This window comes from Tachypleus tridentatus, chromosome 13, assembly GCF_004210375.1.
Source record: "Tachypleus tridentatus isolate NWPU-2018 chromosome 13, ASM421037v1, whole genome shotgun sequence".
Taxonomy (NCBI): domain Eukaryota; kingdom Metazoa; phylum Arthropoda; class Merostomata; order Xiphosura; family Limulidae; genus Tachypleus; species Tachypleus tridentatus.
The window spans coordinates 163,832,942-163,859,265 of record NC_134837.1 but is presented as its reverse complement, the minus strand read 5'-3'; the positions used below and the strand labels follow the sequence as shown (position 1 = coordinate 163,859,265).

Here is a 26,324-nt window from a genome sequence, read left to right as displayed (position 1 = left end):
ATCATACATACAAGTCTGTTCAATGTTTTGTTACAATAACCAAACAGTGCAATTTTCCTCACACGTGAAACAATTGAAGTTTTTTTGGATATTCAGGATGAAAATATTATGTCCTACACTTTGTTATTCATGTAATGTTGAGCACATTTTATGAATACTCTGACTAAAAATAAATAACTTGTACAGTTGAAAACATAGGTGAAGTAAGAAATATTTCTCGGATCTATTTCTACATATTTATACAGAGTTTATGAGTTTATTATCAGAGTTCTGAGTAGTACATACGTACAAGAAGGGCAAAAAGTAAAAAGTGACTATTACAGATGAATTATTTTATCATAAATTAATTTCTAATTGTTATTTTGAAATAAACAATAATTAAATTAGATTTATTGTTTCAGTACTATCTTTTTTTTATTAAAAACCGTATTGTACCAACTGTAGACAAAATTGTATAGTAACGTTTGCTCCGCCTTGTATATCCATTGGTAGTTTATATGCGTTTGTGTATGTGTTTTTTTATAGCAAAGCCACATCGGGCTATCAGCGGAGCCCACTGATGGTAATCGAACCCTTGATTTTAGTGCTGTAAATCCGTAGACTTACCGCTGTACTAAGAGAGAGCATAGATAGTTTATTAGATGAACTATGAGAATGTGGAACAAGGGTAGAGAGTTTATCATTGTACTTGTAAGAAAAGCACAGTGCTACCTGATAAACTATCTGCTATTATCAGGCCTCTGATTTAAAACGTAATATAGTAATTGCTAGAAATCTAGTAGAGAAGGGGATTGAGAGAAAAATCCATTTAATATCATTATTATTAACAAACAGAGCATGCAGACGACTTTAAGGTTGATTTATGCGATTGTCATTATGGAAGATTTGAAGTCAATATTTTCTCTGAAGAGGGATTTTAGTAAACGTTGTCTTGCCAAAGAAGAGCTGGATTAAAAGTTGTCGCCAACAATCCCTAGAGATCATTCTTTAGTGAGCGCTTTATATGTGTTTTGTCTGATAACAGGATTGCTTGGGTGATTTGGATGCATTTATCTATTCAACTCCAACGGAGAGAATGGACGTGTTTTAAACTAAAATAATCAAAGTTAAACTGCTTTCGTTGAGGCAGACGAATTGCTGACGTTAAAGTTAACGTCAGATTAAGAAAGAGAGGAATACTTTTGCTGTTCACCCTGTTTTTCAACATCTGTACACATTCAGTCGATAAACGAGAAGTGAGACAAACCCATCCGATACTGTTCTATCGTCTGATCCCAGATAAGAGGGGAATATTACATACCCGTCTTCTGTTTGTCATATGAAACTTAAAGTCATATAAAATGTTAATCACTTAGTTATTATTTCGTGTAAGCTGTCAGGAAATATATCTCATTCAAAAGGCATAAAGAAGTGACATAGACTAACAAAATAACCAACAAATAATAGAGAAAGGCTTTAAAATATATCTCAGAATGGCAGGTATGGATATTAATACTTTTATTGATAAGGAGAAAACAACGTTTCGACATTCCTTTTTTAACCTGAAGATACGTTTCTGAGATACATTCTCATTTCAAGTGGGTTTCTCGTCATCAAGAGAAAGAATTAGATAAGGATTAGAAAGAACCATGATTAATTATCGTAGTTCCCCCCCCTCTAGAGTCCAGGCTTTTCTAGGTGTAAAAAAACAACACTTTTTCACTTATTTAGAACGCAGAACAATGTATTGATGAATACAATTTTCGTTGGTTATTCATTGTTGCCATTGTAACAATTCTATATTTTAAAACAAAACAATAACTACTGCCTAGCAGTATCCTTTTTTTTCATATGTACATAAAACATACGCACGTAGCTACATCATTATTGTACATTTATCAGTTTATTCTTGTCAGATGTATGTTTCTTTGTATTTATTTATTTTTCCTTCAAAGGAGAAACAAAACTGTATGAATGTTTCACCGCTGTTCCAATAATAAAATAAGTGACAGATGTAACAAAGTGTTCTAAGAGGTTAATTCATTAATAAATATTGGTGGCTACACCGTTGTTTTATCTCAGTAATCAATTAATATAGATTGATAAGCATATCACAGGTTTAATCAGATAAGCTATTTTTACAGTATTTGACAGATATATCGCTGTTCAGGTCATAAAAATCGAACAATGAAAAACCTTGTAAATACATTGGAAATATCCCTTGTTTCTGTTTATTGAGTTTGGATTGCGTATTCGTATTTAATTAGTTTATTGTACTTTTTAGCAGTTCAAAGATAGAATGTTTTGCATTTAAAAAGCGATAGATTGATGCATAGGACAACATATATTATTAAAACCTTTCGTGCTTGTTGTATATATAAACAAATATGTACACACTTTATTGCTCTAAACAATTTTAAACAGTCATTTTAAGTAAATAAAGGAATATAACTGACTTTAACTGCCTATCACATCAGCCTGGAGTTTAGCACGTCTGTTTTGTTTTTGTTTGGACAGAACATTTTCGTTTCAAAAAACAACAGAGACGTTTTTCAGATAAGTCTACAAGCGTCAGTTTGTTCCCTAAAAGCATCATCAGTATTTACCAAAAGAAGTGTTTGCTGTCGATGGTCTGTTTATGTAAGAAAAAGAGAGAGAGAGAATACGTTTAAGTCTTTCACTTGTTTCTATCTTTTTTAATCTTGTTAAATAGCCCTCAGTGTTGGGTTGTGTATAACATATGTACAGTTTCACTCACATTGATGCTATGCACTTTAGAGTGTTTCACATACAAAAAAAATAACTTTTAAATTATACTTATAAACAAAAGTTTGGTTGAACAAAACATAATATGAACAGAGCTTACTGGTCTTGGGAAACTGCAATGGATGAGACATTGCCAAAAATCATACAGCACCCAATGACAAGTCAGTGATCTGTACAATGAATATGTCGTTAAATGGTAAATCAGTGTGACTTGGGGAAATTTCAAGGTCTAAATGAAATTTTTTTAAAGTTTTACGAGGTCAGATGACCGAGATAAATGAATGTTTTTTGCTTGTATAGTTTGCCAGCCATAATTTTCTGTTTTAGTGTGTATTTCTAACCGCCAGATGTCGTACTGTGAGGATAAGATTATTTTTTCCTCACTTTATCCATTTTAGTTCCTATCGTAAAACGTTAATGAAGAACTCCTTGTATTCAGGTAACAGGTAAAGGGAACATCTACAATGTGTCTGTATGTGTAAGGTATTTTTTATTTTGTTCTTCCATTTCAAAATAAAATCAGATCGTGAAAATGTTTTCACTTTTTCACTTATGTTTCGCTTCAATTTCCGTATAATGGTTTTATAATATGAGAAAAAGAGTTTTTTTTGTATCATAGTATTCGTTCATGTCAGTATTTAGCAAGTGATAGGGTCTTTACTGCAAATTATCTCTTGTATGTCATTCAATTTCCCATTAAGTTAACGAACTGATTTATTTATAAATCAATCATCTATTGATCTCTTCAAGGAAATGAAACGTAACATACAATTTGGAAGACAGACCTTCCTTATTCAGAGTATGAATTGGCCATGCCATTCGACTTTTCATAAATGTGGTATCAGAAAGTTCAACCTTGCTTGTTCCGTATTGTTAAGTGAGAAGTAATCTCTGTCCCTGCATTATGACTTATTACATCATTTTCATACTTGTAAGTAGGTCCTTAAGTTCCTAAGTTGAGCATGGTATACTAGTTAGGTCTCATTGCCCCAAAAACCCTTCTTTATTGTTGAGTCTGTTGGTGCATTATAAAAACGATGATTAGAGTTTAGACCAAAAGTTGTCGGTATGTGATGTTGACTAGTTGCCTTGGATCTAGTCTATCAGTTGCAAATTAAGAATAGCGATGCGTAGATAACTTTTGTGTGATTTTGCACAAAAATTGCTTTCCAAATACTGCAATAAGTAAAAACATATATATAAAACCCAACTCTGATTCTATTGCTAACACCATGCAATGCTAACAAATACATACCACATGCATTCACTTAACAAATTCCATTTTGGTAGTTGAAAAAATTAAGTATAGGAAAAGTAACTGAGTCGCTATTAAAGAAACTCTAGCACCTTAACAATACAGACCTATCTCATTCAGTTTATGAGCTTTACGTGTGACGATTGGTAATGTTACTAATAGTCACATCTGGATACCGTGGTTGTTTATCTTAGCAAAACGGATGTGTTTTGTGGATTTTGGAAATGTACAAGTAGGTATCTAATACCATCATTCTGTTAGGTAGCTGCTAAGAAGCTCTATGACTAAAGTGGCTCCATCTATACGGATACTGTTTCTTGTTTTCGTTTGCAACCTTTAAGAATATACTCTGAACATATGTGATAAGGTCGTTGAAATATGTAAAAGAAGAAATAACTAATTTATACAGAAAGAATTATGTTTTTATTAATACTCTTATTTTTTTTGCTACCAGTTTGGCTTTACATGTAATTAACCTCGCTTCAATTATTCTATCTATTTATTTTTCGTAATTTTGTCACAATACAAAAAAATCATATGTATCTCCTTTTCACATAATAATCATACTTCATTATCAGCGATCTTAAATAAAGAACAGAAAGCGTACAGAATGAAAGCAAATTGAAAACTTCCATATTCACCACTATCTTTATAAAGCTTCCAAAAGAAAGATATGATGTGTTCTAATTTAAATTTCCGGATGAACACAAAATGTTTATGCCTGTTCACAAATCTTTCAAATAAAAATATGCTTGTAAATTATACTTTTATTTTTCATCATTCACGACCATTTCTTTATATTCCTAAGACAGGCCATTCCATTTCTATGATATTTTGTCTGTTTAATTTATTTTCTTTCAAGTTTAATGGAATTAATGGAAGACAGACTCCGATAAGCTTTCGGTGGAGGTGGGGGGTGTTAATAACCATTTACATTGGATTCTGGGGTTTGATTATAATATTCTTGACTAATTCGAACAGTTCATGTTGCTTCAAGAAATCCGGCCCTTGTAGTTGATAAAATTGCTGTATTTAGCGTGACAACAAAATAGATCAATAATTTAATAAACAGGAAAACTAGTAAGGATATATTATATCTTCTCCCTCTATTGAGCGTCATGAGGTTAACAAAAAGTTCAGAGAACAAAAAAAGTAAGTAAAACAAAACCTGTGACATTTTCTTGTACTTATTCTTCAAAATTTGTATCGAATCGATACTACAGAATACATACATACAGAGAGAGAAACTATCATAGGCATTGCTTAAATAGTTCCAAAAGTATAAATATCTGTGCTTATGAGAGTATGCTTTCCCACATTATACAGTGAATATCTGTATTTATGAAGTATATAATAGGCGTTGCTGGCTGTCGTCAGGCATGTCACGTACAAACACGCACAATGTATCTAAAAACGACAGCCCCAACTAGCTGACAAAAATATAAGTTCAAACTAGCTCCAAAAATCGAAAGACGTGAATTTTTACCGTTTTGTTTAATAGAACCCAACATTTTTAACAGCCTTATGAGGAGACTCGCATCGTTTAAAGATTATCAACTCCACCTTTGAGTTATATCTCATCTTTATCATTCTTTGTTTTATATAGTCATTTATGTAAATATATATATTATAACCATAAAGTTTTAAGTCATAATCAAAACACATTAACATGAAACAAAATACGCCGCATATTTTAAAAAACGATCCTAGGGTACAAGCTACAACAGAGATTATAAAATGTATCCAGGTTTCGGAGGTAACTGCGGAAGAAGGACCAACACTGAAGTGGGGATACACCGTCTATAAGTTCAGTTTTTAAAATCCAGTGCGCTAGTCTCATACAAGAAAATTAGGAATTGGGAGAGCGAGACGTAGGTGTTTAAGCCCACAAAGTCCCACATCTATATCACCCTTCAATGCCTGTAGGCAGTTGTGGGAAAGTGACTGCTCTCCTAAGTTAAAATGTTAAAATAAGAATAAGAAAAAGATAAACAGAAAACGATGAAAAAATAAACAAGTAAATGAAAAGAAAAATAAACAATGAAAATATATATGTTATTTCAAAGCTTATTTGATTTATATCATTACTTGTATGATTTTGGAGAAGCAAAGATGAATGTGCTAGTTCTTTAACAAATTATTATAATTTCCTAAATTACCTAAAATAATTTTATACAACCGTGAAGTAATAAAGGATTCATGTGACATTTAATCAAGACCACTTGTTTAATTTCTTAGTTAAACATACATAAAAAAACATTTGTATAGTACCTGTTATTAATGTTGTGTGCATTATTACATTTTTCTGAGACAACTGTAAGAGATATAAAACAAATAATCTATATCCTACCTGACATCACAAACGCAATCACTTATAGAAGATTTTAGTACGCTAGTGTCGCCATCTCTTATTGTTCCACGAAACAAAACATCAGAATGTTTAGACCACAAACAAAAATATATTGTATAGTAATATTCAGTTTGTTGTCATCCTATAAACTATAGGCCTTATATTACATTTATAATAGTAAACATTTTAAATTGTATTAAATTATAGCACCAACAATCTGTAATTTAAATTGTTACATTGAAAATATTTATTAGATGACAGAAGTCAGTACAGGTAAAGGTAAAGTTCGTATCATTTTTGTGTATTATGTTAATAATAACTTATGTACCTAACTAATGAATTAACGCTTTCTAATCCTTATAAATCTTGCTTTCTTGTAATTTTTGTAACGACGCCTATTCACATTTTGACCAGTATAAATAAAGTTCTTTTTTATTACATATTAATATATTTTGTTTGTACCTTAAGTGTGTTGACAATGATTTGTTCATAAAAAAACATAATTTCACCGAATTATTTTGTCCCTCCCCATCTCATGGTCCATCGCTAAGTCCACGGAGTTGTAATGCTAAAATTCAGGGGTGATTTTCACGCGGTGGACAAAGTTGATAGCCCCATGTGGCCGAATGCTAAAACACACAAAGCACAGTGCCATTTTCTATTACCTTTCACCATCATGCTTTTCGCACCAGATTGATACTATACATCGTTTACTATTATCTACACGAACTCCAATTGGATTGACAGTGTGCACTCCATAAATGGTACAGTTATTAATGTCCTACGATGCACCATTGCAGTATTCGTACGTGATTAATGTTATATGCTTTTTATTACAGGGACTAATTTGGTCAAGTTTTATTAGGCAATTAATTTGGCGAGAGGTCTTGGTATAGTTTAAGTCTCTAGTTTGCTTCGCTATTTTGATTTTTACTTAAAACACAAGTTTAGGCGTACAGAAAATGTAAAGCTAGTTTCTGATTTTTGGTGCTAATATTTATAAAAAAAGACAACCAAGATCAAGAAACAGGATAACTTTAAATAATTTACTTGTAATGGTTAGTTTTAATCATTCATTTTCACACTAGCATTCATCCTACTTTCTACAGTGATTAAAGAAAGAGTGGGCTGTTGTCTTAGAAAATTAATAAAGGATGCCCCCCAGCCATATTGATTGTTGTTGTTTTTTTTTTAATTTCGCACAAAGCTACTCGAGGGCTATTTGTGCTAGCCGTCCCTAATTTAGCAGTGTAAGACTAGAGGGAAGGCAGCAATCATCACCACCCACCGCCAACTCTTGGGTTACTCTTTTACCAACGAATAGTGGGATTGACCGTCACATTATAAAGTCCCCACGGCTGAAATGGCGAGCATGTTTGGCGCGACGGGGATGCGAACCCGCGACCCTCACATTACAAGTCGCACGCCTTAACACGTTTGGCCATGCTGGGCCCAGCCATATTGAAGTGGGAGCTGGAACAATATCATAGGACAACTGAAAGTTTATAGATGAACTATAATGAGGAGAATAAGACTATAAGAGGAAAGTGGTGTTCAACAGGCAAGATTGAAACTGTCCTTAACTGTTTACAGTTAGGTTCCAATTCCCATCACACCAAGCATGATCGCTCTTTCAGTCGTGAGGGCGTTATAATGTTACGGTCAATCCCACTATTCGTTGGCAAAAGAGTAGCCCAAGAGGTGGCGGTGGGTGGTGATGATTATCTGCCTTCTCTCTAGTCTTACATTGCTATATTAAGGATGGCTAGAGCAGATAGCCCTCATGTAGCTTTGCACAAAATTCAAAATAAGCAAACCATTGCATATCTGAATTATATTACGTTTCTATAAGTACCAACACGTTAAAAAACTTATTTAATACTTTAAGCTACAGTTTCCTAAGACACGAATTTAATCGATTTGTTATGATAATTTTAATTATAATTCAGATTTATTCTAGATAAACTTTAAGATACTTCACTACCGAAATGTTTCAAACAAAGTTTATTAGTATTACATAAATGCTACCGAGTTGATTATCCACATCAGCGTTTGATTTCAAGTATATTCTTTACGGCTAACAACCATCAGTCACGGTGGCCTCTCCGGATCTCAGGACCGACGACTATAATTCTCCACTGTTTTCTATTCCATGTTGCTGAACCAACTTCGCTAATTTAAGCTTCTCATTTCCAATCTATTTGCTAATGTCACCATGTGAGCCTCTGCCTGCCGCTCACCCTTCCTGATTCGATTTTATCCATCAGAATCTTTGCTAATCTTCCTTCAGATCTGATTACATCTATTTCCTAGAGTTGTCTTTCTGCACTTGCACATTTTAATACTTCCTCACAGTTTTAATTTTTGTGCAGTTTATCTTCAGCTATAACTATATATTTTAAATGTTTTAAACTCTCACTTGGTTTCAGCACGTAAGGTATACATTTCCACCATGTTGAGTAAAGTTGACCACACATAATATTTCTGTAGCCTCTTTAGTTTTAGTTTGACATCCGTCATGTTCGTTTCTCTAATTTCGGGCAAAGCTACTCAAAGGTTAGTTGCTTAAGCCATTATTAATTTAGAGGAAATAGAAAAGAGGAGCGACATATAGTCAACATCACCTACCACAAAATCTTAGTATACTCTAATCAATAGTGGAACTGACCTTTACATTATAATGTCCCCACGGTTGAAAAAACAAGCATGTCAGACGATGAAAATCGAACTCGCAATTCACAGGTTGCGAGTGTAGCGCTGTAACCACGTGGTTGCCATGCCAACGTCACTTTCGAGTAATTTGTTGAGATTAAAGACTTTTTTTCATTTTTGTCCTTCACTATTCATACTTGTTGTTATTACCCCAAATAAATGAACTTCTTTATGTGTCATACTTGCTGTCATTACCCCAAATAAATGAACTCCTTTTTGTGTCATACTTGCTGTCATTACCCCAAATAAATGAACTCCTTTATGTGTTCCAGCTATTTACCTTCTACTTTTTCAGATTGTGAAATCCTGAAATTACTAATGTCTTGGTTTTGTTGACAGCTATTCTAAGTCCATAGTATTTTCTTTTGACATAACTGTCAATTAACCGTTGTATTTCTTCTTCAGATTGGACCACTAGCGCTGTATCACCCCGAATTAATTTTCCCTTAACCTTGAACACTCCGGAATCTATACTGACCTCTTTCATAAATAACGGAGCATACACATTATGTAATATTCGTGACAGCACACATCCTTGCTGTACTCCTTTCTTAACATCAAACTAACTGCTTTGTTCTCTGCTAATTCCAGCTTCTACTTATTTTCGATATAAATTATTCAGTATTCAGATAGTTGCTTTATCTTTACTAATCTGCTGAAGAATCTCCATTAACGTCCAATCGTTGATCCTTTTAAAAAGAGACAAATGTGTTCCACCTTGACTAAAGCTATTTTGACCATCTGATAGTTCATTCTCACCTTTATATTGAGTTTCATTTTAGCATTAGTTTTGAGGTGTGACTGATCATGATGATAGTTCTGTATTTGTCACACTTTAAATCTGTTGGCATTGTCTCACCTTCATAAATTGAATAACAAATTGTGGTATGATATTTAATCTCTAAAGCGTCAAATTCCTTTAAACATTCTGATGGAATATCTTCTAAACTACAAGGTTTTCCATTTTTAAACCATATAATGGTTTCCTCTTCCTCTCACGAATTGCTGGCCATTGTTAATGTGTTTTACCATTTTTAGAGGAAGTTCCTTTTCCCTGGCATCGATATACAATTCTTTTACACGGTCTTATCAACCTTTCTTTAACATTATACATTTCAAAGTGTCTGGTCTTTCTTACTTTTGATAATTCTGTTGAAACCTAGGGTAGGATTTTTATTCAACTATTTTATTTCTCATGCATTCCACGTATGTTATGTATTGTCTCGTGTTTTTCAATTTCTTCTTCAGGTACACATTTCTTGTTCCCCTACACAACCATTAATTTTATTATTTGATTGTACTCGTTTATATTTTCTTCTTAATGACCACATTTTCTCGTCCATCGTGTTTCGAGTCTCGTAATTCTTTCGTATTTTATTTTTATTGCTTCCTCTTCCAACCACAAAAGTCTTCTCTCCTTCTTCCCGCACCTACTATCTGAATTTAACCAACTGGTCTTAGCCATCCTCGTTGGCTAGTTATCCTTTTATTAATGTTTGGATTCGATTTTAGTCTCTGTTACAAAGTTCTTAACTATAATAGTTTTTTTTTCTTTTATGTCCTATTATGTCCCGCATGGGGGTTCTTTGATCCGTTTTTTTCAGTTTTAGTTTCCTTTTTCATCATCGGGATTTAGTCCGTATTCTACACCAGGGAGGGTCAGGTTTAGTCTTACTTTTCTGATCAGCTGCAGCCTGTTTCTGGGTATGTTCTAATAATGGAGATTTTTGAAGATTTTTTTGGCTATAACGTAGTCTACCTAACTTTTACAATTACTTCAGATACTGTGGTGACCTCCATGTATACAAGTGTCTAGAGTGTTGCTGAAAACTAGTGCTACTTATCACTAGTTAAGCCTTTCTCTTCGTATAAATGTAAGGCCTGGCATGGCCAAGTGGTTAAGGCACTCGACTCGTAATCCGAGGGACGTGGATTTGAATCCCCGTCACATCAAACAAGCTCGCCTTTTCAGCCGTGGGAGCGTTATAATGTGACGGTCAATCTCACTATTCGTTGGTAAAAGAGTAGCCCATGAGTTGGCGGTGGGTGGTGATCACTGGCTGCCTTCCTTCTAGTCTTACACTGCGAAATTAGGGACGGTTAGCGCAGATAGCCCTTGTATAGCTTTGCGCGAAATTCAACACAAACAAACAATCATATAACTGAACTAATTTATTTCCTTTTTCGAAAGCTACATTCTCCATGACCTCGTGGTGCAACTTGTGAATGATTTCTACTTTCACTTACTTGTGCACTGAATGTCACCCATTACTATCTTATATTCTTCTAACATTACTGCTTGCAAACTTCATCAATATCTTGATAAAATTTTCAATATAATTTTTTTTACTATTAGATGTAGGCACATAAACTTTTGTGACGATTAAATAAAAATATTTTGCTCAAGTGTTTACTTAGATTACCAAGTTTGAGATAAGCCAGAACTCTTTAACACAGTTAATTAATTCATTTTTCACTAGCAAATTCACAATTCTATTATCTTCGTAGCCCCCGCATAGTACAGTGATATGTCTTCGGATTTACAACGCTAAATTCAGGGGTTCGATTCCCCTCGGTGGGCTCAGCAAATAGCCCGATGTGGCTTTGCTATAAGAAAAACACACATTATCTTCGTGTTTTCTTGAATAATTAAAGCCACAACATTCATTCATAAGAGTCTCTTAACCAGTCCATCTAAGCTCATTGAGCAATAATATATCGTATTTCGATATTTTTCTGGTATACGCTTTTCAAACTTTGAGCACAGAGTTTGTTCTATGTTTTTCATTTCGATTCTCGTTATGATATTCATCTTAACATATGGTTTCTCACAGGAGGGGTTTTACCTGCAAATTCTTGGTAACATACTTCATGACAGACTATCCAACGATGTCGTGAATATATCTATTAATTTATTTGAACTGCCTATTGCTAACTATGTCTAAATAGTGCAATAGAATGCCCGGTACCCTTCCACATCAGATCTATTTTATCATTACTGGACAAGTATGTGCAAGGAAATGATTACTGGGATATCCTTAGGTGATCATTGCAATACCTAAAAACATTTTTATAGAACTCTAGCATGAGATGCCTATCCTACTTATAATACATCTCTCTGAATACATTTTATTTAAAAGATTTTTATATGCAAGAAACATCATAGCTGTGGCTAATATAAAGCTGCTGCGACACAGAATATTGTTTTGTTACACTTTGGAAGAGTATATAGCATAAAATATTCATACACCCAGATTATGGAGACGTGTTCTTATCTGAGGTTTGAAATAAAGAAGGTGGGATATAAAAACTAATATAGGTCAACTTGGAGCAGAACTATCCAGAAAGAGACTTGTAATAAATTACACCCTTGCTGTGTTAAGTAAAGGATTACATGTTATAACAGAATCCACTAGCATGAATATCAGTGGCAAAAGTCGTCCAAATGTCCCAGACTACAGTACAGTAAAGGTTCACATCTGGAAAAGTGAAAATGTACAAAAGCTGCTTGCACGACTTACATGTTCAATAAATGCATGCGTCAAACGAATTGACAACGAATCAAGTGTTCATGCTATTCCTTAAGAAAACATAACGATTATGTCACCAGATGCAGCGCCTATGAATTTCTGTGTGATCGAAATTTTGAAATACAGAGTGAAGAATCTTTGCCCTCGCACGCTATATGGAATATGGAAAGCAAGTGGAAAGCATTGGTGTGCACTGAAAATGACAGTCTTATGAAGGAGTCTTTAACCTTTAGCGTTATAAAATAGGCTGTAAGCATATTTTTTGAGATGAACGGTCGTCAGTTATAGCATGACCAGACATGATAACATGAACTGTAATGACGTAATCAAGCTCCAAAATCGTTTTTATATAATGTACTCAATCTCTTTATACATTTATATATATTTCTTAATATCGAGTAAACGTCAGCCAATATTTAATTTTACAAACTTTACAAAGATTTAGTTATGATTGTCTCAGCTATTAATTTTTAACTTTATAAATATCAGAATAATTTGTAATATTCAATTTTAAGACTTTCAACAAAGGGAATCACTAGTTTCACCAAATATTTTAAAATTTTACTTTTTATAACTTTCCAGATTTCCTGAATAGTTTACTGAGATGTAGTTTAAAGAAATGTCTGAACAATCTAGAGATGTATAGTTTTAGAAATGTTTGGTAGCATATATTTTGATAGAGTATCAAAATCCTTCACAAACAGGTTTGAAAAATAAACAATTTGCATATATGTGGTACCACAAAATACCTAAAACTATGTAGTACTACAAAATACCTGAACCATCTGTTTATTCTCAACTTTATCAAAGCTTTGAGCAATCTACTAGTTTATACGTTTCACACAATATTTGAGAAATGTTTACACATGTTATCTGAATCTTAGAAATATGTATATACATACGTAGTTTCGTGTAATATTTTAAACTTCTTCTAAATATTTGAGCACTATATACAGCTACATAAAATGTCTATGCTAACTGTAAGTTTGGATTTATATGCCTGCAACAATTAATTTATGTATGATAATACAAATATTTGAACAATGTATATATGTATATTTTTAAAATGTTTGACCAATCTAAATATTATAGTTTCACATAATGTCTACATAACTTACCAGTGTTTAATTCTACACGGTATTTGAATAAGTGATAATATACAATTTATCAAAATGTTCAAACAGTCTACCAATTAATAGTTTTATAAGATATTTGAACAACTAGCAAGAGATAGTTTCAGTTTTATGACATCTCTGTTGTTGCGTGATAGAAATTTTATGCACAATTTGTTGATAGCCTAACATGTTGTTTCTAAAGTTAGCGTGTTATGTTTCACGTGATTGTTTCATTGGATTAACAGAAACGTGTCTCGACATGTTTGACATTCTGATATTTAAAACAGAATACAATGAGACTGTCTGTGCTATATCAGATATCATGTTCGTTCACAATCGCCAATTTTTAACAAAATGCACCAGTAATCTTGAAATAAGGTAGGACTAGGTACAAGTTAGTTGTGTAGAAAACAGCTTGACGTCAGCAATTAACGATCTTTTATTGGAATAAAAAATTCAGCAATGTTTACGAACGAACGTGCGTATTGAGGTACATTACTGCATAATTTCTTGTAACATATTGAGGACCCTATGTTTACAGTTGTGTTGTACAAGAAGGGAATCATTCGATGCGGTTTAAATCGAAGGTTATTTACTTAATGATGATGTGTTATACACCGTGAAAGGTACGGTAATCGTTACCCTGGTCGACTCTGAAAACAACCATCAAAGCTTGCACTGTTTCTCGTGATTTTCTTCTCTGAGCACTGACCCCAGTGTCATATTTAATTTAAAAAATACATACATACAACCCAGTGTTCATAAATCAGTATCATTGACTGCAATTTCTTAAATTATATAAAATATAAATTTTGTAAACAATTAACCACATTTATTCAATACGCTTTGCCTAAATGATATATTTTTGTCTTCGTAATTTTAAAAGGGAAAGAAGCAAGACCACACGAAAGCAACTTTAAGGTTATTTAATTTCAAGGTTTTAGTTATACACAATTTTAAGTCCTTATATCATTAACGGTATTTAGTTCCCTTTAGTTTTTCTAAGTTTTGTGTTAGGCATGTGAAAGTATAAAGTTTGTAGCAGTATCTTTGGCTGATTTTCGCTCCTTTGTATGTATAGTTAGTTTTCTACCACATGTATAAATTATCAAACTTTGTATTAGTATCTGTTGACTGTTGCATAAAAAATAAATTTTCCATCACTATTTTTCTCGCTATATAAAATATGTGTCATTAAATTTAGTTATTTTCTATCACCAGTACAATGTCAAGTTTCTGTCAGTATCTTCTGTTGTTTGGGTTGTTTCTGTTTTTTTTACTACTTGTAGCTTTAGACAGTTTCTTTGTAAGTATTTATTTGGTTTCTGTGTTTGCGTGTTGCTATTAAGCGAAAAACCCACACGATGGGATGTCCGTGTTGTGCCCACAAAGGTATCAAAAGCTGGTTTTCAGCATTATAAGTCTTCAGGATTCCCGCTAAACTAGTGGGGCAGTTGGCTTCTACGCGTATAAGGGGTAATGTTGTTTCCAGTATCTTTACATGACTTTCTATCTTTAATTATGAGTCATTTAGGAAAATCTTAAACTACAACAGTGTGGTCTTTTGTTGAAAGAAGTCGTAACGGGAGAAGCTTGATAAATTTTGCTACTTTTTTACACTAATTGGTTTAGTTATGTAGAAGTGTTACTTGTGGAATAACCACATTGCTCAGTTGATGAACGTCTCATGTTTGATACCGATCCTAAGAAATTATCATAGGTCAAAATAATGTAGTATTTAGCAAAAGAAAGATAAAAATAAAAAAGTTCGATAAGCGTTGTAACTGTTTACGCTAAACTATTTATAATACAACTGTGTAAGATGCGTTCAATAGACTACTTATACTTATTGTTGGTTATTTATTCCCAGGCTACAAATAATTAAGAGTAGTGAAGTGCTAAGTAAGAAAGGTGCAAAGAATGGGTTTCATTTGGAAATACGGGGCTAGCGTGTACATTTCAGAAAACTAGTAGTGAAGTTGTACAACCCGTATGTAGAATTTCTAGGTTAGAAGAGAAAATTGTGTCTGTTCTAAGTATGACATAAAGAGAAAGACAAACTGCGGCGATTGGCAGCAGAGTTTAAAAAGGAAATGAAGTTTCTGAACAAGAATAATAGTGTGGGTAATAAAAGGTAATAGGGCTAGTAATAGCAAATTTAATCATAATCAGCAGTTTCTATTAGGTAACAGATTTTAAACCTTTAGCTCGTGTAAATGATGAACTAGAGAGAAGGACAGTAAAAGAGACAGGTTGTGATGGTAATAAATATGAGGTTATTATTTAAGTCATACAGTACTTTGTGCTACCTACAAATGTTATTAAGATTAACAGATTTATAAGCACAAATTAAATAAGAAAAATAATACAAACTTATAAAAATAAAAAAATATACGTTTGAAAATGACGAACGTGGTACATCGAAACTAGTCGGGTTATTGGAGATTTTTCAGTACGACACGTGGTTTGTGGAGTAAACAAGAATAAAATAATTACATTAGGTTCTCCAGAAACAGGTGTGGAGGATACAGTTTACAGAGTAAGTAATATAGTAAAAGATGCTAGCAGTGTTACAGTCTGTAATGCACGTTGAAGCTAATGGGTAGATGAGAAGAGCAAGTACATTGTTAAGTAAAAGGCATTAATAAATACATTTAAAAAAATACCATAATCATTTAATTACGTCAGGGGTAATACCAAGGCCTAACTATGTGGATAAAATTATTAGCTAATTACAGCTGAATACTAGGCTTACGTATGTAAGGAAGAGTAAGTTGGTTGGTTGAATTTGTAAGGAAAGAAAGCTTAATGGTTTGGTTTGTTTTGAATTTCGCGCAAAGCTACACGAAGGCTATCTGCGTTAACCGCCCCTAATTTAGCAGTGTAAGACTAGATAGAAGGCAGCTAGTTATCATTACCAACCACCAACTCTTAGGCTACTCTTTTACCAACGAATACTGGGATTGAAAGAGCGAGTATGGTTGGTACAATGGGGATTCAAACCCTCGACCCTCAGATTACGAGTCGAGTGGTTTAGCCACCTGGCCGTGCCGGATCAGGAAGCTTAATAGAGTGGGTAGTTTACATTCAAACATATTATAGACTGACTTGTTTGTAAGTACTATTAATTCAACAGTGAGGGCAACTTTAAACAAGGATTAGACAGAAGAGAGAGCCAGAACAATGATGGCAAAATAAGACGTAGAAAAGGATATAGTGTGGAAACAGGATACAAAGGTAATTTTAATAATAGACTAAACTATTATTATCGTGATGCGAGAAGCGTAAGAAATAAAACTGATAACTTTAGAACACTGGTCGGGTGAGAAGAATTTTGATATAACGAGAATAACTGAAACTTGGCTAAATGAAGGTTTGATGACTGGAATTTCTTTAAAATATCTGTTGAAACATGCTTTACAAAGTAATTAAACATAATTTAAAATTTTGTTGGATAGTTGGCATGATTTTACTGAGGAAAATGTTGTCTTACATATTTTTTGCTATTCTTTGAAGAGGTTACTGCTTATGTGAACGAATGAAAAAGTGTGAATTTGCTGTATAATGCCATTGTATGGATCATTGGTTAAGCTGCATTTGGAATACTGTGTTTAATCTTGGGCTCCATGCGTTAGAAGGGACATTGAAATGTTGGAAGTGGTTCAGAGGAGGGCTACAAGGATTATACTTGAGAAGGAATGGTAATAATAGGTGGATATTTTACGATCTCTGAACTTGTTTCTTCTTGAAAACAGAACAGTTAGAGAGTATCTGATTGAGGTGTTTGAGGTTCTTAAGGAATTTTTGCTGTTGATGCATATTTCTTTTCGTACTTAATGGTAAGACCAGAAGACACGGATATAAATGTTGGCAGAGTTAAAGTAATCTTCAACTAAGACAGTTTTGTTTTTCAAGCAGGAATGTCGTGAGGGTAGTTAATGTAAGGATGTTTGAGGAAAATCGTCTTAAATATTTTAGTTTAAAATTTTAGCGCTTAATTTAGTGCATAGAACAACCTAACTGGACTAAAAGGCCCTTTTTGTTCTTTAATGTTATATTATGCTTAGGCTTTAGTGTTCTGAAATTCTTATCTAACACGTTTAACTTCTATCACTCTGTTTCTTACCGAAATAATCTTAACTTTTCTGAAGTTTCAATGCGGTTGAAAGGAGCTAACGCAGAATGTCTATACCACCTCTATTATTCCACGTGATTAACACGAGACGCGAGCTTGCACCCGGAGTGTGATGAGCATGATTGATAGAGTTCTCAGCTTCAGTTAGCCGGAGAGATATCAACATAGTTGACGGATAACGTCATGCGATACGGACAAATTGAGATGGGGAAAGGAAGGGAGAATACTTTCCCTTCCCCTGAACAATTGAAAACAGTGAAAGACGCATCTGATGTACTGTAACGTATAAGCAGTTTTCTGAAATCTATTTTCTCCTACAACTGACAAATGCTTCGTGTCCTCGGCTTGTAAAGTTAGTCTGAAATGAAGCAGAAATTTCTTTGTTTAAACGCCAACATGTTATAAGTCATGCAAATTCAGTGTTTATAAACGAATATACAAAATCTGCTAAATAATTACAGTGTAAGGTTATATTTGTTTTTTAATAACATCTTCGATTGTGTTAGTTTTTTTCGTACTGTTAATGTACGATTCTGGTTACTTACATGTGTAGTTATGTAATATGCTTTTAAAATAATAATGATTATGAGTGTGAACTAACACTACTAGTAATGGAAATATAGTAGACTAACACTTATGGTATTATATCGTATTAAGCTACTGCTTGTGAGTGTGGAAAGATAGTACACTAATATTTCTCGTAGTGGAAAGATAAGAAACTATTACTTTCGAAACTAGAAAAGCTGTAAAATAGTTTATCCGGTAGGAAAAAGATGAAAAACTGTTAGTTCTGGTAACGTAAAAATAGTTGAATATTTATGCTGGTTGTTGGAAGACAACTAATTGATGGGAGGGTAATAAACTAGTAATTCAAGCATTCTAAGGTAATCTGATAAGTCTGCTAATAAAAAACAATAAACTTATATTTATGACAATTGAAAAGTAATTAACTAAGTACTTCAAACACTCAACAAATAATAAACTAGTACTTCACACAATCAAAAGGTAATAAACTAGGTACTTCACATAATCCAAAGGTAATAAACTAGGTACTTCACATAATCCAAAGGTAATAAACTAGGTACTTCAAACACTCAAAAGTAATTAACTAGTACTTCACATAATAAAAAGGTAATAAACTGGATACTTCAAACACTCAAAAAGTAATAAACTAGTACTTCACATAATCAAAAGGTAATAAACTTGGTACTTTAAACACTCAAAAAATAATAAACTAGTACTTTACACAATCAAAAGGTAATAAAATAGGTACTTCAAACACTCAAAAGTAATAAACTAGTACTTTACATAATCAAAAGGTAATAAACTAGTACCTATGCTAATCAGAAGTGAAGAAACTAGTATTTCATACAATCGAAAAGTAATAAACTACTATTCCTGACAAGCAAAAGGTAATAAAGTAGTATTTTTGATAATGGAAAGGTAACATGAGGCTGATATAGAAACCGTTGTATGGTTATATGTTTTTCAACTGTCGTTAAATTCAGAATTAATGGAATATTGTAAACTTTCAAAAACAATTTCAAGATTAGGTTTATGTTTTTGTTGAAGAAGATAACTGAAGTGTTTTTGTTGAAGAGGATAACTGAAGTGTTTTTGTTGAAGAGGATAACTGAAGTGTTTTTGTTGAAGAGAATAACTGAAGTGTTTTTGTTGAAGAGGATAACTGAAGTGTATTTGTTGAAGAGGATAACTGAAGTGTATTTGTTGAAGAGGATAACTGAAGTGTTTTTGTTGAAGAGAATAACTGAAGTGTTTTTGTTGAAGAAGATAACTGAAGTGTTTTTGTTGAAGAGGATAACTGAAGTGTTTTTGTTGAAGAGAATAACTGAAGTGTTTTTGTTGAAGAGGATAACTGAAGTGTTTTTGTTGAAATTCAAAATGCTTGTGTTTTCGAATTTCCATTTTGTTTCTGATTTTTTCCTGTCACTACAAATTACTACTAGTATTTAACGTTAGGCACTGTGATACTAACCATTAGTTACATCACTTGTATTTCTCTCACACAAAGCTGTACATAATAGTTCTCTGCGGTACAGCACGCAGGGGTGATTAACAGTGCACTTGGTTAATTACACTTATTTATGTCGATCTCTGTTTGATAGACTAACCCGAATTGAGCGAGCGCAGCTTTTCGTCTTTGACACCGAATTCTACCGAACAAGTCATCTAATTAAACGGAGATGAATTACTACTTGCCTGTCTGGCAAAATCTATTCATTTAAGTGAACCTACCGAACGTGGTTCGATGGACTTGTAAATCGCTTATCATCTGCGTCAGCTCTGCTTCTGCCAGTTGACGATATTAAACTAAAGCAAGTTGTGTTAATATGATCTTGATATAATTACATATCGACCATATCATTAATTTATATCCAAGCTTTTCTCCAAGTGATGTTCACATTATTACTCAGTCAAAAGAGGGTTCATAGAAAACTGGCTGAACATAATTTAAACTTTTGTCTTTCCGAATCCTTTTACATAATAATTGAAAAACTGAGAAATTGGGGAAGTACTGAATACGCTAGATTCCCTATGTTTTCAATATTAATCATTTTATAAATAAATAAATATATTGTTAGTTGGTGTTGTTTAGTACGGTTCTTTTTTTGTTTGTTTGTTTTTCCAAAGATACACAAAGAGCTATATGCGTTTCGTCCAGCGAAAACAATCGAATCTCGGATTTTAGCGCTTGAAATTCCCAAACTGACTAATCAGATGATGTTTCCTAAGAAAACACCACTGATTTATCGTGGAATAAAAACAATAATTCACAATCGGTTTACGAAATAAGTTTTTGAGAAAAAATCATATAAACTATACTGATTTGAGTAAAATTTTTTAGCTCAAGCATGAATTTTAAAATGTATTTTTATTATTGACTACTAATGAAGTCGTGGCACGTATAGGTTCAACGTTGTCTACATCTTTCTTCGCATAAAATTTCAATTTTGTAAAATGTAAAATTTAAATATTTTTAAACAAGGTTTCTTCCTCCACCAATACCATAAATTCGATTCTAAGCCATCATCTCCCTAAACAATGACGGATTTACAACTCTAAAATCAGGGGTTCGAAACCCCTCGGTGGAGTCAGCAGATAGCCTAATGTAGCTTTGCTATAATAAAACACACACATTCTAAACAATGATGGTGTGTAAAAAAAATTATCTACGTTTAAGGCATGTTATTTTTCTATTAATAAGAAAATGCTTCTAAAGCTTAAGGTTTTTCTTCTTTCCGACTCAAGGTTAAGGCCTTGTCATGTTTTTCGATAAACCAGTAAAAATAAAAAAATATATAAATTATTTTCTACAATCATTCAATACAACGGAGACAAATGTTGTTTATCTTCGATTCTGTCGATATTTTAACGGGAATTATCCATGTTCCAGCTAATATTACATTTTATATTTTCAAATAATGCAAGGGTATTATTTAGCCATTATCATAATTTTGATTTACTAGCGAAATATTTCCGTATTCCAGTAGGGTTCTTAGTCTATAAAAAAAAAAAGTGTGAACTTCAAGAAACGTCTATCTATGTGGTTCTCCTTTAATTCTACAGAAGTTTTTAAAAATCCTATTCCATGATAAAAGGTTTAAAAATTTACCCAATTTTGGATAGAAAATAAAGTAATGTAAGGGATTTTCGATTAGTAATCACTTGTATGAAAGAGATATTCAAGTTAACATCCGTATTTTATTAGCTATCGACCAATTACCAGAGCTACATGCGGATAGAAGAAGTGCGTGTTAATCCTCAATCAAAATCAAGATCACAATTATCTTATTTGTTATCGCTGTATGTAACGGTTAATAAAGAACTGTGTACTGCAAAGTCATTTACGTAATGTTAGAGTTGTAGGAAACGCCAATAAACATAATTTATTGTGTTTTTCCAAATTATCATGTTGCACAGAAGTTTATGTATATACTCGATATTGTTGTTATGTATGCAGTTAAAGTAGTTTTTATATATCATTAACTTATCTAATATGTCTACTTCTACACATCCACAACAACCAGCATATACTAGTCATTATTGTTGGTGCAATCAGATTCACCTTCATATGTGTATGCCTGGTATTGATGTTTACATAAGACTGATAAAATCAAAAGTTGTATAAATACTATTTATTAACCCAATAATCTAACTCACTACTTTTTATATTTCTGTAATTTATTTATTTTTATTTTTATATGAGAATGTTATAATGAGCGCTAACTGGTTTGTTGTCGATTGTCTAAGTTTTGATGATATTTTGCTTTCGATTTTTGATTATATTTCGTTTTGATTACTGACTTAGGTTTTGGTTTCGTGACATTCGAAAACGAAGATGTCGTAGACAAAATCTGTGAAATCCACTTTCATGAAATTAATAACAAAATGGTAAGCATTTTTTTGTTGTTGTAAAATGCATTCAATCTGATGTTTTATTAAATGAATCTTTCCAGCTATCTTTTCTAACTTTTGCACATTACTTTCAAATGAACAAATGTTTCTCTTTGATAACTATTTTAACATAACCCAACCAATACTACTGTCTGATTTACTTTCATGCACTTTCAAAAATGAAATTATGATATATAAAAATAATATCAAAATATAACATAATATAATCATTTATCACCTCATGACATTAAACTTTAGTACGACTTGTATTGTTAGACCAGAAATACGTTAGCTTTTAAGAATGGGAGAAAAAAAACTGATTTATTAACAAAATATTTGTTCACATAATGAATCTTAATTGTTGTTATTGTATTGAATTGAATTAAACACAAAGCTACATAATGGGCTATCTGTGCTCTGCCCACCACGGATATCGAAACGCGGTTTTTAACGTTGTAAGTCCGCAGGTATACCACTGAGCCACTGGGGCGCTGAACTTTTATTAAACAGGTATAAAGTATTATTGTTATGTTAAGAAAAGCTGCTCGTGTTTCTGATATGAAGTAGTTGTAGCCTTAATTATTATTACGCACAATATGAGGAATTCTTATTTGTATGGTTAATATACAATCGTAGTTATTATTGCACAAATAACGAATGGATACTTAATGCATCATATCGACCAAATATAGTTTTATTACACGACAAAAAATACATTGTTTATGTATCATTTGTGTGTGACGTTAGTTTTCATAACACGCAATAAATAATTACAGTTATTTCATAAAGACAAGATTCATTTCTCATTTACGTCAGTTCGAGTTATACGCATACAGATCATACACGGGGCGATTCAGAAGTCCACGGACAGGCAACTAATTCATAACCAAGAGGTATAGAGAAATTAATTGTTAATGGTACGGAATGAAGTGTCATGGAACTGTGATAACGTCGATTAAATAATTTATATCATGTCGTTTGAAAATTATATCAGTAATCATACTATATCCAGCATGTTAACGGTATGGAGCTATAAAATACTACAAACTAGCTGGAATACCCGTTCCCTTGACGGAAATTATGTAAATTTATGAGTAATTAAAGGGTATCTTGGGACATGAAAAGTTACTTCTCTTATTCGTAATTGTCAAACACGCAAAAACGTACACAAAAACTATGAAACCGCAAATACAAGGACCTAACAAATTTTCATGCTAAATATAGTAAAGATCCATCAACAAGAGGCAAGAAAGTTGTAATAAACGTCCATAGAAACTGCAAAATGCAAAACTGAAAATTTGTATGTATCCCAACAAGTACATAATAAACGTCCATATAAATTTTGGTGAAGATCCATAAACATCCTGCGAAGTAGTAACGTACAACACAATACAGAGAGTACCGTTATATTTATATAGGTTATCAAAATCGTTCTCCAATAACAATACTTTTACAACTAAATATATCCTTTCCTTGCACGTAGAGTTGTGCTGCACAAGACAGAAATCAAACACTAGCAAAGTTGCAGGTGTAAGGTCAGAATCATTCATAAACAGGCCATTGCAGCCTTTAAGGGTCCAAAAGAATGAACATTATTAAACTAGAATACCATTAAATATGGTATTAAACAAGCATCGTTCTGCAACTCTTCATGAATCATATAAATAATGGCAGAATATTCAGTTAAAGCTGAATACCCAGGCTGATGCCAGATTGTATACCGAACACTTCATCCTTCACCAAATGATAGAAAATGTTTGTTAGCGGCTGTATACTACAGGACAAAGGACACAATATCGTGCTGCAATATTAATATTGGTTACATTATATCAGCACTTCAATACAGATATTAACTGTTTGCCACTATTTCGTAATATTGTTGGGATGCTTACCTCGTCTGCATTTATGTCTATAACAGTAAGTTTAGTTATTTTAAGGTTACAATGATGTTTCATTTGTTAATAATTGTCTACACCTTTTGAAGTTGACAATTTTAATGTATGATTCATAATAATAAAAGCGTTGAAGAGTATGACCTTGAATGACTCGAACAGTAATTTCAAGGGTAGGACCGTAACACCTAGTTCCATATCACCAACAAATACTTTTCCTGCACCTCTCCATTTCTGAATTATATGCTTCAATGGGCTATTTGGATCACCCGTCAAAGCGATCTACGTACAACTTTGAAAACTTGATGGAAATATTCCACTGCCTGTCGAGGGTTTATTGTTCGTGTTACCTATGGGATTGACAAACCTATTATTCCGTGATGAGAAAAAGCCTGTCATATTAACATAAAGAGGTGAAGAAAAGTTGAAGAAAATGTCATTTAATAAAAGTCTGTCTTAGTCCTGGTCAAAAATGAGATGATATCCACTTCACTATCATTCACAATTGGGTAAAAGTTTGTAACACTCATATAAGGATGAACAAAGATGTTTCTACTGGTATTCAGAAAGGAAAGCATTAAAGACTTATGAAATTGACATCCAGTAATAAAACGCTGTCACACTGACCTTAATAAATGTGAGTAGCATAGACGTTCAGAGATGGAAAAAAGTGTATATGTAAGCTTCTCATACTGATTATGAGATAGATGTTAATTTCTATTTTTGATCATTAGCAGTAAATTAGTACATATTACGTCAACAGATGGAAGTTAACAAAATTTTATAATATTAACATTAAGAGATGGATAATATTTTATAATACTGTTTTTAAAGAAGTGTAAAACTGTCACGTTAACTTTCTAAAAAATATGAAACGTTCAGTAGTATTGTAAACCTTTGGTACTCACTTTCCAGAATTATGCATTTGTACAAAACACGTGTTTATATATTAAGGAAAAAATAACTAAAACTTCCTGCATGTTGTCGAAAAACAGACGTCATTTTATTTTCGTAGAGCCAGTATCATTTTGTCCTCATCGAAAAGTAAATTAATGGAAAAAATATCTCAATTTAAACAAAACTGGGTCAGGTTAGTGGCACAGTAATTCACAGTTGACACCGCTCTCGGCCCGGCATGGCCAAGCGCGTTAAGGCGTGCGACTCATAATCTGAGGGTCGCGGGTTCGTATCCCAGTCGCGCCAAACATGCTCGCCCTTTCAGCCGTGGGGGCGTTATAATGTTACGGTCAATCCCATTATTCGTTGGTAAAAGAGTAGCCCAAGAGTTGGCGGTGGGTGGTGATGACTAGCTGCCTTCCCTCTAGTCTTACACTGCTAAATTAGGGGCGGCTAGCACAGATAGTCCTCGAGTAGCTTTGTGCGAAATTCAAAAAACAAACAAAACATACACCGCTCTAGTATTTGTGACAAACAAATTTGGGATACACACTCTGAGTGAACTCTGAAAACAACTTGGCCTGTCAACTATTAACTGGAGATTGTTTTGTTTTTTTGCACTTCATCAGTTTGTTTTACAAAGTTCATTTAGATTATAGTTGATTAGACGGACATGTTATGACAACTCAAAATATGCCATTTTTAGAAGATTCAAGGTTACCATTACATCATCATTGTAAACTTGTGTCTAAATAGGAAATCAAGCAATGAGAATAACTTGGGTAATCTCTATTAGCACTCACAAGAAACGGTTAATTATGTAGGTAATTTGTATTACCACTCACAGAAAACGTCGTCCCCCAGTGGCACAGCGGTTAGTCTATGGAATTACCAACGCTAAAATCAGGGGTTTGATTTCCCTCGGTGAACTCAGAATAGAGCCCGATGTGGCTTTGCTAAAAGAAAACACACACACACAGTTGGTAGTTCCAAATTAAAACAAATAAACTCGTTAAATATGCATTTCATTTCGAGTGAAATACGTCGAACGATTTCTTATGCTTCATTACTGGTAAAATTATTAAAACAAAACATGCTATATTTTCTAATAGATATGGGTATATAATGTAAATCATTACATTATTAAACTCGATCAGAAGATTTATATTATTTTAAATCAAAAACATAAAGACGAGGGTAACAATGAACAAGTTATTTGGGTTGTTTTGAATTTCGCACAAAGCTACATGAGGGCTATCTGCGCTATCCGTCCCTAA

At 33.0% G+C, this 26,324-nt stretch overlaps 1 protein-coding gene across 8 annotated transcripts in view; it reads left to right on the top strand.

The window, feature by feature from the left end:
• The window catches only part of LOC143236782 (RNA-binding protein Musashi homolog Rbp6-like), a 254,822-nt gene that overhangs the window by 191,316 nt on the left and 37,182 nt on the right, over positions 1–26,324 (top strand). For all 8 annotated transcript variants that reach the window (XM_076475333.1, XM_076475332.1, XM_076475331.1 and 5 more), the window contains exon 8: positions 22,173–22,255. In XM_076475333.1, coding sequence (XP_076331448.1) covers positions 22,173–22,255 — 83 coding nt within the window. The remainder of the gene's footprint in view (positions 1–22,172; positions 22,256–26,324) is intronic.